The sequence below is a fragment of the Sinocyclocheilus anshuiensis genome, unplaced genomic scaffold (genome assembly GCF_001515605.1).
Source record: "Sinocyclocheilus anshuiensis isolate Anshui unplaced genomic scaffold, SAMN03320099.WGS_v1.1 scaffold620, whole genome shotgun sequence".
Classification (NCBI taxonomy): Eukaryota; Metazoa; Chordata; class Actinopteri; order Cypriniformes; family Cyprinidae; genus Sinocyclocheilus; species Sinocyclocheilus anshuiensis.
This window is the reverse complement of record NW_015557087.1, coordinates 487,669-499,748: the sequence shown is the minus strand read 5'-3', so window position 1 is coordinate 499,748 and position 12,080 is coordinate 487,669. Positions and strand designations below refer to the sequence as shown.

Below are 12,080 nucleotides of genomic sequence, written 5' to 3'. Positions count from 1 at the left end.
CTGAGGCCTCAACAAATTTCAGAAAATCTGTCTTGCCCTAAAACCAAAATACTTTTTTAAAAAACATGTATTTTTTCTTTGAATTTGAATCAAATAAACATTTTTATTAAAAAAAAAAAAAAACAACTTTCCACACATTTTTATAATTAACAAATGACTTTATTTTATATACCTCTCAGTATATACATTTTTACATAACTATTTACAAGTTTATAAACAAATACAGTACAAAACACAGCTTTTTACAAAAAAATGTTCTTTTAACTTATTTGAGAAAAATGATTCAACCGTTTGAATTGTTCGTGCATGTTGTGCTCTCTGTCAGAAGTCTGGCTTCTCTCTCTCTCGCTCACAAACACAAACAGCACAACCAAACATTCCTATTCAAAACCAAATGTTGTTTTATATTAAAAAAAATTATCTCATCTATACATTAGTGCCAGTACATTTTGTAGGGTGTGTTCACATTACATCACAAAAACCAACTGAAACTAGAGCAACATGAGATCAAAAACACAGGGAACACCAATGCTCGATAACTGTTCTAGATTTACAAACACTGTTATATGCACGAACATCAATTCTTTATAAGGTGCAAGATCAGGGTCAGTTTTAAGAGAAATCCTGTGATCTTTGGCTCAAATCGGTACAGTAGAGGAAAGGTCTCTATCAAACACAATATCTATAGCCTATTGTTCACCCTTGTGATCACAATTCCAGTTATACAGCTGATGGTTACAAGACAAGCTCTGCAGTCTTCAGGGTTTATTCTGCATCACCTTGGTAAATAAAGTTATGATTAATTTTTAAGAAAGAACGAACACATTCAATCTACAAAAGAAAAAGAGCTGATGGGGAAAAGAATCATAGAACGGTAAATACTCTTCAAAAAAGAGAGAAGGTTCTTCAAAAACACCTTTCTCTGGTCACATCACTCTCACAAACACAAATACGTCACTCAGCAACTTGCACGCCAGCACCAAAATTTCAGTTTGTATAAAAATTCTTCGTATAAAATCTATTTTCAAAGCCGGTAACCAGCACCGGCATTACAGTCTGTTGTGTCTTCTTATATTAGGCTCAGTGGAGAAGCAGGAAGAGGAATATAGAGATCAACGTGACGAAACTTGAGACGGGAGCAATGTGAACACCCGAACTGCCCACGCTCCTCTGTACTACTGGGATCATGGCAATAGGGTCATCTGAAAGCAGAAGAGGAGGATCATGAGTACATTTCACAACTATGTAACTTGCTTAATGCCACTCTAACACCTTGGCTTACAAAGTCTAAAAATTCCACATCTTTTCTAAAGCAAATGGACATGCTGCCAGAAGTGAGGAGAAGAGTGACAGATGAGAAGTGCTCACCTGCTGGAAGCCTGTTTGATGGGTTATGGACTCCACCAGCAGTCATCTTCCCTTCTAATTCCTCATGTTTTTCCATGGTCTTCTTGTTTTTAGAACCTAGAACATTAAATGAAATAGTTGGACTCTTAGTAAGGCTTCATTGTCCTTGTAATTCAGGAAAAATTAAATGTCTAGACAGAAATGCCATGTTTAAAATGCAAAAACTCATTTGACTTACCATGAGGTCCAACTACATCCACCTTCAGTCTCAAACACTCCTGTCCATGATGGTGAAGAGGCTTGGCTGTGGAAAACAGAGTAAAAATTTAGAACTGGAATCTGAAGCGCTACAGATAATAATACACTTAATGTGCTAATAAATGCTAATACATGCATACATTTTGCATTTATGGTTTTGAAAAACTTCATACTTTGGATACATGTGATTGTACATATATTAATAATTATGTCCAAAAATATTTTTAAAGCTACATATTTTACATATATATATTGAATTGTTATACATATATATATTGAATTGTTATACATATATATATTGAATTGTTATATATATATATATATATATATATATAATTATATATATAATATTTAATAATAAATATTTAGTTTTTGTGGAGTTACGTATTTTATTACTTTATTTTTTGTTTCTATATATGTATTTATCCTTCTGACTTTGACAAAAAAAATGTTACTTTAGTAAGCAGTGAAGCGTTTTTTTTAACAGATTTTGAATAAATTAACCAAGGTTTTTGTTTTTAAAGGATATATTAAAATGATTGTACTCATTTACATCATTAATAATTGTGGTAAGCGAACCCAAAATGCTGCAAAGAGGTGGATACTTACAAATATAGTAGTAACTCTCTCCCTGACGGAACTCTTTGCCCAGAGTGAAGGGAGTGAAGCGCTGGAACTTCTCAGAGAACTTCTCTGGAGCGTGAGGAGCGAAAGGTCTGGAGCACTCCCAGCGCAGCTGGTCGAAGGACTGTGGCTTGCAGTTCTCGTAGTCCTCCAACTCCACCATGTAGAGCACGTACCGCTCGGCCTCCTGGGATGGGATCTCGCCACGAGTGTAGTGAGGGCAGATGACGTCTAGGTAGTCATTAATGCGGACCTCCACCGTGTAATCATCCCATAGGAAACTGGAAGAAGAAAGAGAGAGAAAATCCATGAATGGCTGTCAATATTTACTGCACACAACCTACAATACTGTTGTACTGAACGCAGATACACCTCAGGATTAAAATGGCTCAGAAAAAAGAACTTGACGTGCACAAACAAACAGAAACAAAAGTTCTGGTGACACTGAAACAGCCTCAGGCAACCGTCCTCAGTACAAACTAAAAGCGGGAGCTACACCCTGATGCACGTGTGTGGATGTCTTTAGTTATCACCCTTCACCTGGTGCTTTTATTTGCGTAAAACACCCTGTAAAATCCCTCCTTTCTTTTTCTTTCTTTCCTACTCTGTATTTTGGTGTCACACTAGGTGAAGGAGTGTAGATGGGAAATTGTCCAACTGTGTTTTTTGTTATGTCCTTCATGAAATGGCAGGTTGTCAGAATTAAATAATTATATATAAAAAAAAGGCTAAATAATGAATAACAGCATCAATATAACAAAGAGTGAAAAATTGAAGGGGGTCTGAATACTTTCCGTACCCACTGTATATTATATATTATCTGGAAAATATACACTTTTTTTTTAACTGATAAGAAATGTTTTAAATTCAAGTTAGATTAAAATGTTTTTCACAATAAATATTGTTCCAAAACAGATTATTATAAAAAAAGGTTAAATATATTTTAAACATGTTTTAAGCTAACACGTTAACTTACACGTTAATATCTTGTATTTTAATTTTTTTGTGAAAACCTTGATACCCCTTAACTTCATGTGATCCATCATGACCTTTTACTTGCTCTATGGCAACAGAGATGGAGCCGCTTAGACTGACTGGCTCTTTGAATCAGCTCAACGTGTATTTTACAGCCTCCTCTCTGCCTCTTCTTTTATTGTCATCTCGTTTGCTTTTCTCATTTTCATCTGATCTAAACTTCCCTGCTGCTTTTGCCAGATGTACAAATGACAAATCCACAGGCCTCTCAGTATGTTGTTCTATCTGTGTCTTTGCTTTCATGTTGTCAGTGTTTTATTATTGTGAATTATGTCTAAAAATTTTGCCTCAAACTAACTGCATAACATTTATGAATAAATCACAATGTTTTTCTTAATACCGTCACCCCCACAGTGACCACAAGACGCCATTGTTCGAACCCCATAAGTCATCTGATTGGTGAGTGTTACAACGCTACACGCCATCACATTTCCATATACCCAAAATCTTCAAACCCAATCACATTACCATAACATTTTCTCACACGGCCCTCATGTGAACCACCGTCAAATCACAAGGCAGCCTCTTTCCCCCCAACATGCCCTTTGCTCTATCACTTTCTCCCTTTTGGCACATGTACTTATTGTTGTTGCCATCGGGAGCCGTGGTTAAATGACGGACAGACACACAGGCTCCTGACGGGCCCCCCATTGTCCACTCCAACCCCCTTCATCTCTCTCTCTCTTTCCCACTGTGCCTCTGTGGTAAGCATTAGCCAACCTGTCTAAACAGCCTCGCACTCTATTCAGACGGGGGGTAAACATACACATCACTGCGCTCATTAGCGCCGGTTAATGCGGAGATTAGCATCAGTCTCGCATGGCTTCTAATCAGCGGAGTGTTCAAAAGACAGGGTGTACGCATTGCTAAGCCAGCTAACTTTTCTGTGTGTGGGAAAGCGGTGGTTTTTGTATGTGTATTCAACATGCCAATCAACAAATCATGGCTGATGAGACCAAGCAAGGGTGGATTAGACGCTAAATGTGTAGCTCATCACATTTCAAACTTATTCAAATCAGAGCAGTGTGAATGGTTCCAGTTTCTCTCTGTTTTTCCTGAGAACTAGATTGTGTGCAGGATTGCCCCGTCTCACTTCCTCTGACGTCCCTTTGAAGCAGTTGATCCGGAGCTGTTTGAAACCTAATGACAATGTGTTTGCAAGACCAAGACAACAACTCAAATTGGGTGTCATTAATTCCTCCCCCTCCCCTTCTCACAGACATCGGCCTCAGGGTCGGGTCTAGTCTTTGGTAACAAAAATGTTTGCCTAGGGATGCACAATCGGTCCATATACCAAACCATATCGGTCACTGGCTAATATTATTAATAGGCCTATATATTTTAAAATTAAACATTAAAAACTTTTCATTTTTCACACTGTACATTATAATCTTCTGATAGCAAAATTCTCTCATAACATCTAAATTATTTTATTTTAGTTCGGAGTTGTTATTTTTTTTATTATTTTGGCCAAAATAGTATTGCATATTAAGTGCATCCCTAGTTTAGTTTCATGCTGAGAGGGTCTGGTGGGCCCTCACACTACGATTCCCATGCGTAGCTTATCTCTCTGAGCTGATCCAAGGCTAGCCGCTGATATCTCAAACAATCACAGAGCGGCTCTGTTGTGGTTTTCCTCCCAGTGATCGGTCACTTCAAACGCCGCTGTGCCCACTTGTTCCCATGTGACAGTTTGCTCTGTGATGGGCCAAGCGTGAGAGTGATGCTGTTTTAAGAGGGGCACGAATCCATGTAAACATCCATGACAGGAGTGTCTGTACCTGCAGCACCCGGGGGCCACATCACCCATCTGTTTATCACGAGACACAGAGGAGCCTGTGTTTAAAGGTTTGAGTGTGGGCTTAAAGACTTCAAATTGCAGTAAGTAATTTGTTTATGCTGACTGATTAGGTTGGTCATATGATCTCAACATAGCGGCCCACATGAGGTGACCCGCTCTGTGTAGAATAAAACAGCATTTATTAGGCTACTGATATGACAGGAGTCTTCATATTATGCAAGTGTGAAATGCTTTTGAAAGCGATTGTAAAGACTTTTACATTTTTTTTTTTTTTTTAAATAACAAATAAATGCTGTTCTTCTGAACTTTCTATTAATCAACGAATCCTGAAAAAAAAATCATGATTTCCACAAAAATATTAAGCAGCACAATGGTTTTAAACTTTGATAGTAATAAGAAATGTTTCTTGAGTGCCAAATCATCATGTTAGAATGATTTCTGAAGGATCATGTGACACTGAAAACTGGAGTTATGACTGCTGACAATTCAGCTTTGCATCACAGGAATAAATTACACTTTAAAATATATTAAAATAAAATTCAGTAGTTTTGAATTGTAATAATATTTCACAATATTACTGTTTTACTGTATTTTTGATCAAACAAAATGCAGCCTTGGTGAGCATAAGAGACTTATTTTAAAAAATTTTTAGATCGTTGAAAAGTAGAATTTGCTCTCACTTGCTCTCAGATATGTGTTTGTCTTGTTTCCCCCTAATATCTTGTCTGCTTTCCCCCCTTTCACTCTCTGCCGAATGTTTTAAACTGTCTGGCGGGTCAGTAATGTCAAAGTTCAGGGTCAGATTTTTCAGACACACCCTTACTGAGTCAGCAGCGTGCACACACACACACGCATGTGCGCACACACACACACACACACACACACACACACACACTGAGAGACGGTCAGCGCTGTGTGCTTCAGAACAGATGTACTTACTGCCAAATGCACTACACTCGCTGTCAGCAGTTGACACACACACACAGTTGAGGGTTTGGTTACTAAAAACCTTTAAGACCTGCTGCTTGTCATGACAAGTATTATGATCCTATTTTAGGAGCTTGTTCTCACACTATCAAGTAATAAAACCTGTCTGTACAAGCGCGTGCATGGAGCTTTTACGCTATTTGTGTCTGTCTGACTTTCTTTCTCCATTACAAGCATAATATACAGAGACGTCTCAGTCTTACACCTTCGTACCATTAAAGTCTGACAGGTTCAAGGTGTTAAGTCACTGCTAAGTCCTTTTAACCACACTGCTCTTTCACTTTCTTCCCGATCAGTATGTTCTCGTATTGTCCTTCTTGCCGATTACATGCCAGTAATTACCCCAGCCCTAGTGGAATGGGTCGGAATGCCATCCAGCTAATCCGCTCTTCCAAACCAGGGATTATCACACTGAGCACACGGATCACACCGCTGCTATTCACCAGCACCAGACCCATCCAATATGGGCCGTTTGCAGCGGTTAAAGTGGGGGTTGGGGGTGGGTTGCAGATACATGTTTCAAGTCAAGTTAGATTGAGGGGTAGGGCTGCACAATATATTGAAATATATAGCCTTGCAAATGTACAAATTGTGATATGCATATTACAATGACCTGACAAAACTGAGTGATTCTACTTAAGTTTTAGGTCGATGCAGAGAATAAATGATCGTCTTGCATTTTTCCTCTTTTATTCAGGGGTTGTGACAATGACCTGACAAAACTGAGTGATTCTACTTAAGTTTTAGGTCGACGCAGAGAATAAATGATCGTCTTGCATTTTTCCTCACTTTTATTCAGGGGTTGTGCGATTATACATGTAGGAGTGCATTTCTGTGAGATTTTGTGAGTTTAGAGCAAACGACCAAAATTTCATCCCATCCATCACTGTCCTTTAGCTCTGCCCGATCTGTATATTTCTTATATATATATCTTTCTGTCTCCCATCCCCCTCTTCCTCCATCTTCTCCACCCTCTTTCTTTCTCCTCTCTGTTTAAAATCACATTATAAACCTGGGTCTCTTCATTCAGGCTAATTTTTTGGAGAAACACTTCTTTCCTTCTTTCTGACCTTTAACCCATCACTCATCCCCCGATCCTATCTTTCTCAGTCCTTCCCTCACAAATGCCTGATTTCCCCCTCCTCCCTTTCTCTTTCACTTTTAAATGGATGCTAATTGCTTGCTGATATGTTAGCTTGTTGTTTGGTAGCACACTGTGAGCTTTAAAGTCAGCGACTTTAGTCACTAAAAGTACTTGTGAAATAATAAACTGAAAACAATACAGGCAATGAATTAAAATGATCACCAAGTACTGTAAGCGTTCTGTAGATGGCAACAGTGAGCCGCTGAAGACACTGAATGCAGACACTCCGCTTTAGGTAATTAAGTAATGCCAGACAACAAGCTTCTGGTTCTTTTGTTTACATTTGTGCACTCACACAAGTTACACACTTTACTACACCGACAGTTACACAATCTAGCACACTACAGACAGAAAAACAGGAAACCTCCAACTCAACAGGGCAACGGGAATCAAAACAGTAATCAGGGACTGAACAAGATGGACAAAGGGAGTTGTGTGGGAAAAAAAGAGCATGGGAAGATGGAGCAGGGAGGGTATAAGGACATATAGAGAGAAATAGTGAGGAAGTCTGGGCTTGAGATAAGGAGAAGAGAGGAAGAGCTCAGAATAATGGGATTTAAGTGTTAAAATGAGCAAAGAGTTAAAAACAGGCCCAAAGTCTTTTAAATGCACATCAAAAACTGAACTGGAACATTACTTTCTGTCATTACTTGACCAGTTGAAACCCTAAAATGGAACTCTAATCTGTGAAAAAAATGATTTCATAATCAATCAAGATGGTAGAACATTCTAAAATGCTTTGTGGAATTATGGATTATGTTTTCCATACACATCCATTTCTGTGTAAAGCAGAATTATACAGCACTGGATTACACTGGAGTCTAAAAATATACAATGTGATTTCTGTGTGAATGGGTCAGATTACACACTTCTATGTATAATCTGAGGCTAAACTCTGTTTGTTTCACAGATTATAGACCTGCCTAGCCGACCATGTTTGCATGTTTATGAGCCTTAGACAAAGAACGAGGGGGGGGGTTAAAGAAGATGGATTTACAGCCTGTCTGTGGAATCTGTCTGGTTATATGCTGATCTGTCTGCACCCTCCTCAAGATAACAACTCAGCAATATAATGCTCAGATATATGTAAAAGATCAAACAAAGTGAGTATGCAGAGGAAGTGATGGACAACAAGGAAATGGGGTGGACAATGAGTGGACAGCTGAAAGGTCAAGTATAGCAACGTTTGCTGGAAGGAATCCCAATCTACTAAATATACCCAAATCGCACATTCCCCCCTGTATGCGAGCCAGTGAAACTTTGATGAGGGAAAGCACATGTATATGACAACATGTACGTGAAAATAAACGCATAATTCAGGGAAAAAATAATGATTAAATGATGCTAACATGACGGGACTGTACACTTCCCCTTCAGCACACTCAGCGTGCAAGCGTAGGCATGTGACAAACTCAAAAACAAAGTCTATATGTCAGTCCGGACCTGAAAATCCAGCCTCCTCGGGGTGAACACTCACGCACACACCCGTCAAACCAGGGTGTCAACTCGCCAAAGGCCACGCGCAGGAGATTAAATCATTACTGTTCACTCACACCCACTCGGTTAAAAACAGTCGGGTGTGTGTTTGTGTTTGTTTGCGTGCGATCACGCCAATTAATATTTAACACCTATCTGCCATTGATTAGTCGAGCCTGTCTAATCTATTTACATACTGACTGATTGAGTTTCACGGGCTGATTGAACAATCACTGGCTTTGATGGAAGTTTTTAAAGGAAAGAAAAGCAAAAGAAGAAATCCCATTAATGGAAATGGTTTATTTTTTCTTAGAACATACGCTTAACAACAGAGGTTTATCTTGGAAAAAAAGATGGCGTTAAAACACAGATCCCACCACACCTGCCAGATTATGACCAGCTCAAAATGGGATTATATTTACAGATCTGATTTTAGTGTGTGGCCGTTTGTTTTTAACTTTTGCTAATAGAGCAACAATGTCAAGGTCTTTGTGTATATGTGCAAGTATGAGAGCCTTAAAAGAAGAGATCCACTCAGATTTTTAATGTAGAGATTTTTTTAATTTAGAGGGCTTAGTGTTTTGTTATTAGAAATTTTCTTGTTGTGGTTACGCAACCCTTTCCATGGATGTGGACCATGTCGGGATTAGAGACCGGACCAAGTACCACACTGCTGCCACATAATCCCCTCCACCTCTTTTTCTCCATACTAGTCTCTAACTCAAACTGCCAATTCTTTTTTTAACCCAAATTCAAGCAGCTCCTATTACTACATCACCCCCTCTTCCGCCTCATCCTTTTCACAGCAGGTCCTAAAAAGTGTTTGGTCTCTATTTCATGATTTCTTCTGTCTTTCTTTAGGCACAGCTGCTGTTTCCCCTCTCTCTCACTGCTGGCTGATAGTGAGCCAGGCTCTTCTGAGACCGTGTCTGGTTAAGGCTGGTACACTCATGTTGCGCAACAACGGCATTGATAAATTACTCACCGAAAACAGACTGAATCACAACAGACCGTGTGAATCACCTGTGACATCATGAAAACGTCCAATCGGGTCATGACTTTGAGCATGGATTCAGTTCAGTTATCACCGGTTAACTTTTATGACTACAAGTTTATGAGTTGTGTACGTGTAAATCCAGGTGAAACAAGTCAATGACTATGAGAAGGGATAAGAAGATGTCATCTCATGGTCAAAGATTCTGTTTTACAGTAACAAGCTTAAGCTTACTGATATCCACAAAAGCCCATTTTCTCGTTCTTGAGTTTCCTGCTAAAAGCGTAATAAATCGCTCTGATTGTTGTCATTCGTATTGATCTCTCTAAAGTGTCTGATGACCCGTCCTTCCTCACTATGAGGTGAGATTATAATCGCAATCATTTGATGAAACACCAATCAAAGAGCTATAAGGTTTATACAACCACCGATCTGTAAACTGTAACAGTAACAACTTAATATCATACTAAGAGTAACAAGAGACTTCCCATAAAAAGCCTAAGCTACTACTAGCCATAGATATGCTCGTCTAGTGCGCTCGTGTCTGTTTATTTATTGCTGTGTGTGTGTGTGTGTGTGTGTAAAAGTTTGGCTGTACTTTTAATGCAAAATAATTAAATAAATAAACATCCTCATTAATATAGTGAAACAAGAACTGGGTCATTAATTCCTGTTTTGCTGTACATCTATATATCAAAAGGTTTGTGCAAGGGATAACTTGGTTATGGTAAATATCATATCAGCCTGTCAATAAGATGCCCTCACAAATATAGTAAAACTAACATGTGTGTGTGTATATTTAGGCTGATCTGTCTGTCCATCTGTCTGGTTTATTTCCACGTACTTCCCTGTCCAGCTGCTGCCTCTTATACAGTAATTATCATGTCATTCACTAGCATGTTAAAGGTTAGACAAGAGTGTGTGATAACTAAACTGAAAGCGTAAACAACTTGAACTAACATTACTTGCAAGCCAGGGCTAATAATTGGTTATGTGTTAAAGATATTATGTGTTTTCTTAATCTATTCATGCACCTTCCCCCACAGAATGAATCTCAGGAGGAGCAAATAACACTGCAACAAAACATTGCATGAACCAGATAAAATAACATAAAGCAGCTGAAGATTTGTGAAACTATTTAGACTGTTAATGCAGTGCATATAACACGTAATTCATAAACTAATATAATGCGTACTTGCAAGAATTTAGTTGGACAACTTGTGTTAGTGTACTATGCAGAGATTTCAAATACTATCAAGAATACTAACCAGAGTAGCATCATATAAAAGGCAAAACGATTTATATAAATATTGAAAATAAATACAGCGGAAAGCTTTCATACAATTACAGGAGTATGTAGTAAAATTACTTACTTAGCGTTCGTGCTGTTCCAGTAAACACTGTGTCGCTCCGCAGACGCGTACCAGGCGCTGACGCTCACCGCAACGCACACCAGCCACAGAAAATCCATTGCGTCCGGGATATAATGCTCTTCAGAGGAATAAATACGAGTGCAAGAGATTGTTTTGCACGTTGAAGACGCAAATATAAATGTGCACTACTGCAGTGCGAGAATCGCTGAAACACTAGTGATTCTGTTTACTTGAATAACAGGTTTGTATGAGTCTCTAGCAGTAACTGTCGCGGTAAAGCCTGGAGAAATGTGCGCTCAGTCCGCTTTATCAATCAGCTACATAAGCCACGCCCTCAACGAACAAGCAACCAATGAAAACAGGAAAGCGTTATTTTCGACACGCCTCTACGCACAAGCTTACTAAGATTGAAGTGAACGGGCCATGACCATAGACTGTATAAAAACATGACAAATAGATCACTGTTGTTTTAGTTTTATTAAGATACTATTACACTTTTTATTGATATTGTGAAATTTCATTTTAGTTATTTTATTAATTTTGCTTTGTACTTTTGTCTTTTTTTTAATATTACTATTTATTTATTTATTTTTAGTTATGACCATAGACTGTATAAAAACATGACAAATAGATCACTGTTGTTTTAGTTTTATTAAGATACTATTACACTTTTTATTGATATTGTGAAATTTCATTTTAGTTATTTTATTAATTTTGCTTTGTACTTTTGTCTTTTTTTTAATATTACTATTTATTTATTTATTTATTTTTAGTTAGTAATTTAAGGGCTTCAATTTAAACTTGTTTCAGTTACTTAACAAGGCAACATTTCAAATTTTTGTTTAGTTGACGTTATTCATCAAATATTTATATTTGTATATATGTGATTTTATTTTATTTCAGCTTTATTTCAGTTAACAACAGTGTTTTTAAGAAGTTTAGTTTCATTTAACAGTAATAACCCTAAAATAAATGTGTTTTTTAATTAAAAATGTATTATTCTATTTGAATACATCCTTATATATTATTCTAATTGAATAC

At 37.8% G+C, this 12,080-nt stretch overlaps 1 protein-coding gene across 1 annotated transcript; it reads right to left on the bottom strand.

The window, feature by feature from the left end:
- Positions 1-263: 263 nt before the first annotated feature.
- Positions 264-11,317, bottom strand: LOC107677034 (ephrin-A1-like). Its single transcript, XM_016471825.1, has 5 exons — positions 11,040-11,317; positions 2,215-2,510; positions 1,586-1,651; positions 1,369-1,464; positions 264-1,202 (listed from the first exon to the last, which is right to left on the bottom strand). The coding sequence occupies exons 1-5, from the start codon at positions 11,135-11,137 to the stop codon at positions 1,081-1,083; spliced, it is 678 nt and encodes a 225-aa protein (XP_016327311.1). The 5' UTR covers positions 11,138-11,317; the 3' UTR covers positions 264-1,080.
- Positions 11,318-12,080: the final 763 nt, after the last annotated feature.

Coding starts and splice junctions, on each gene's coding strand:
- LOC107677034 (XM_016471825.1), bottom strand. CDS start 11,137: ATGGATTTTCTGTGGCTGGTGTGCGTTGCGGTGAGCGTCAGCGCCTGG. Junction 2,511..11,039: donor TGGAACAGCACGAACGCTAA/GTAAGTAATTTT, acceptor TTCTTCTTCCAG/TTTCCTATGGGATGATTACA. Junction 1,465..1,585: donor GGATGTAGTTGGACCTCATG/GTAAGTCAAATG, acceptor TTAATGTTCTAG/GTTCTAAAAACAAGAAGACC.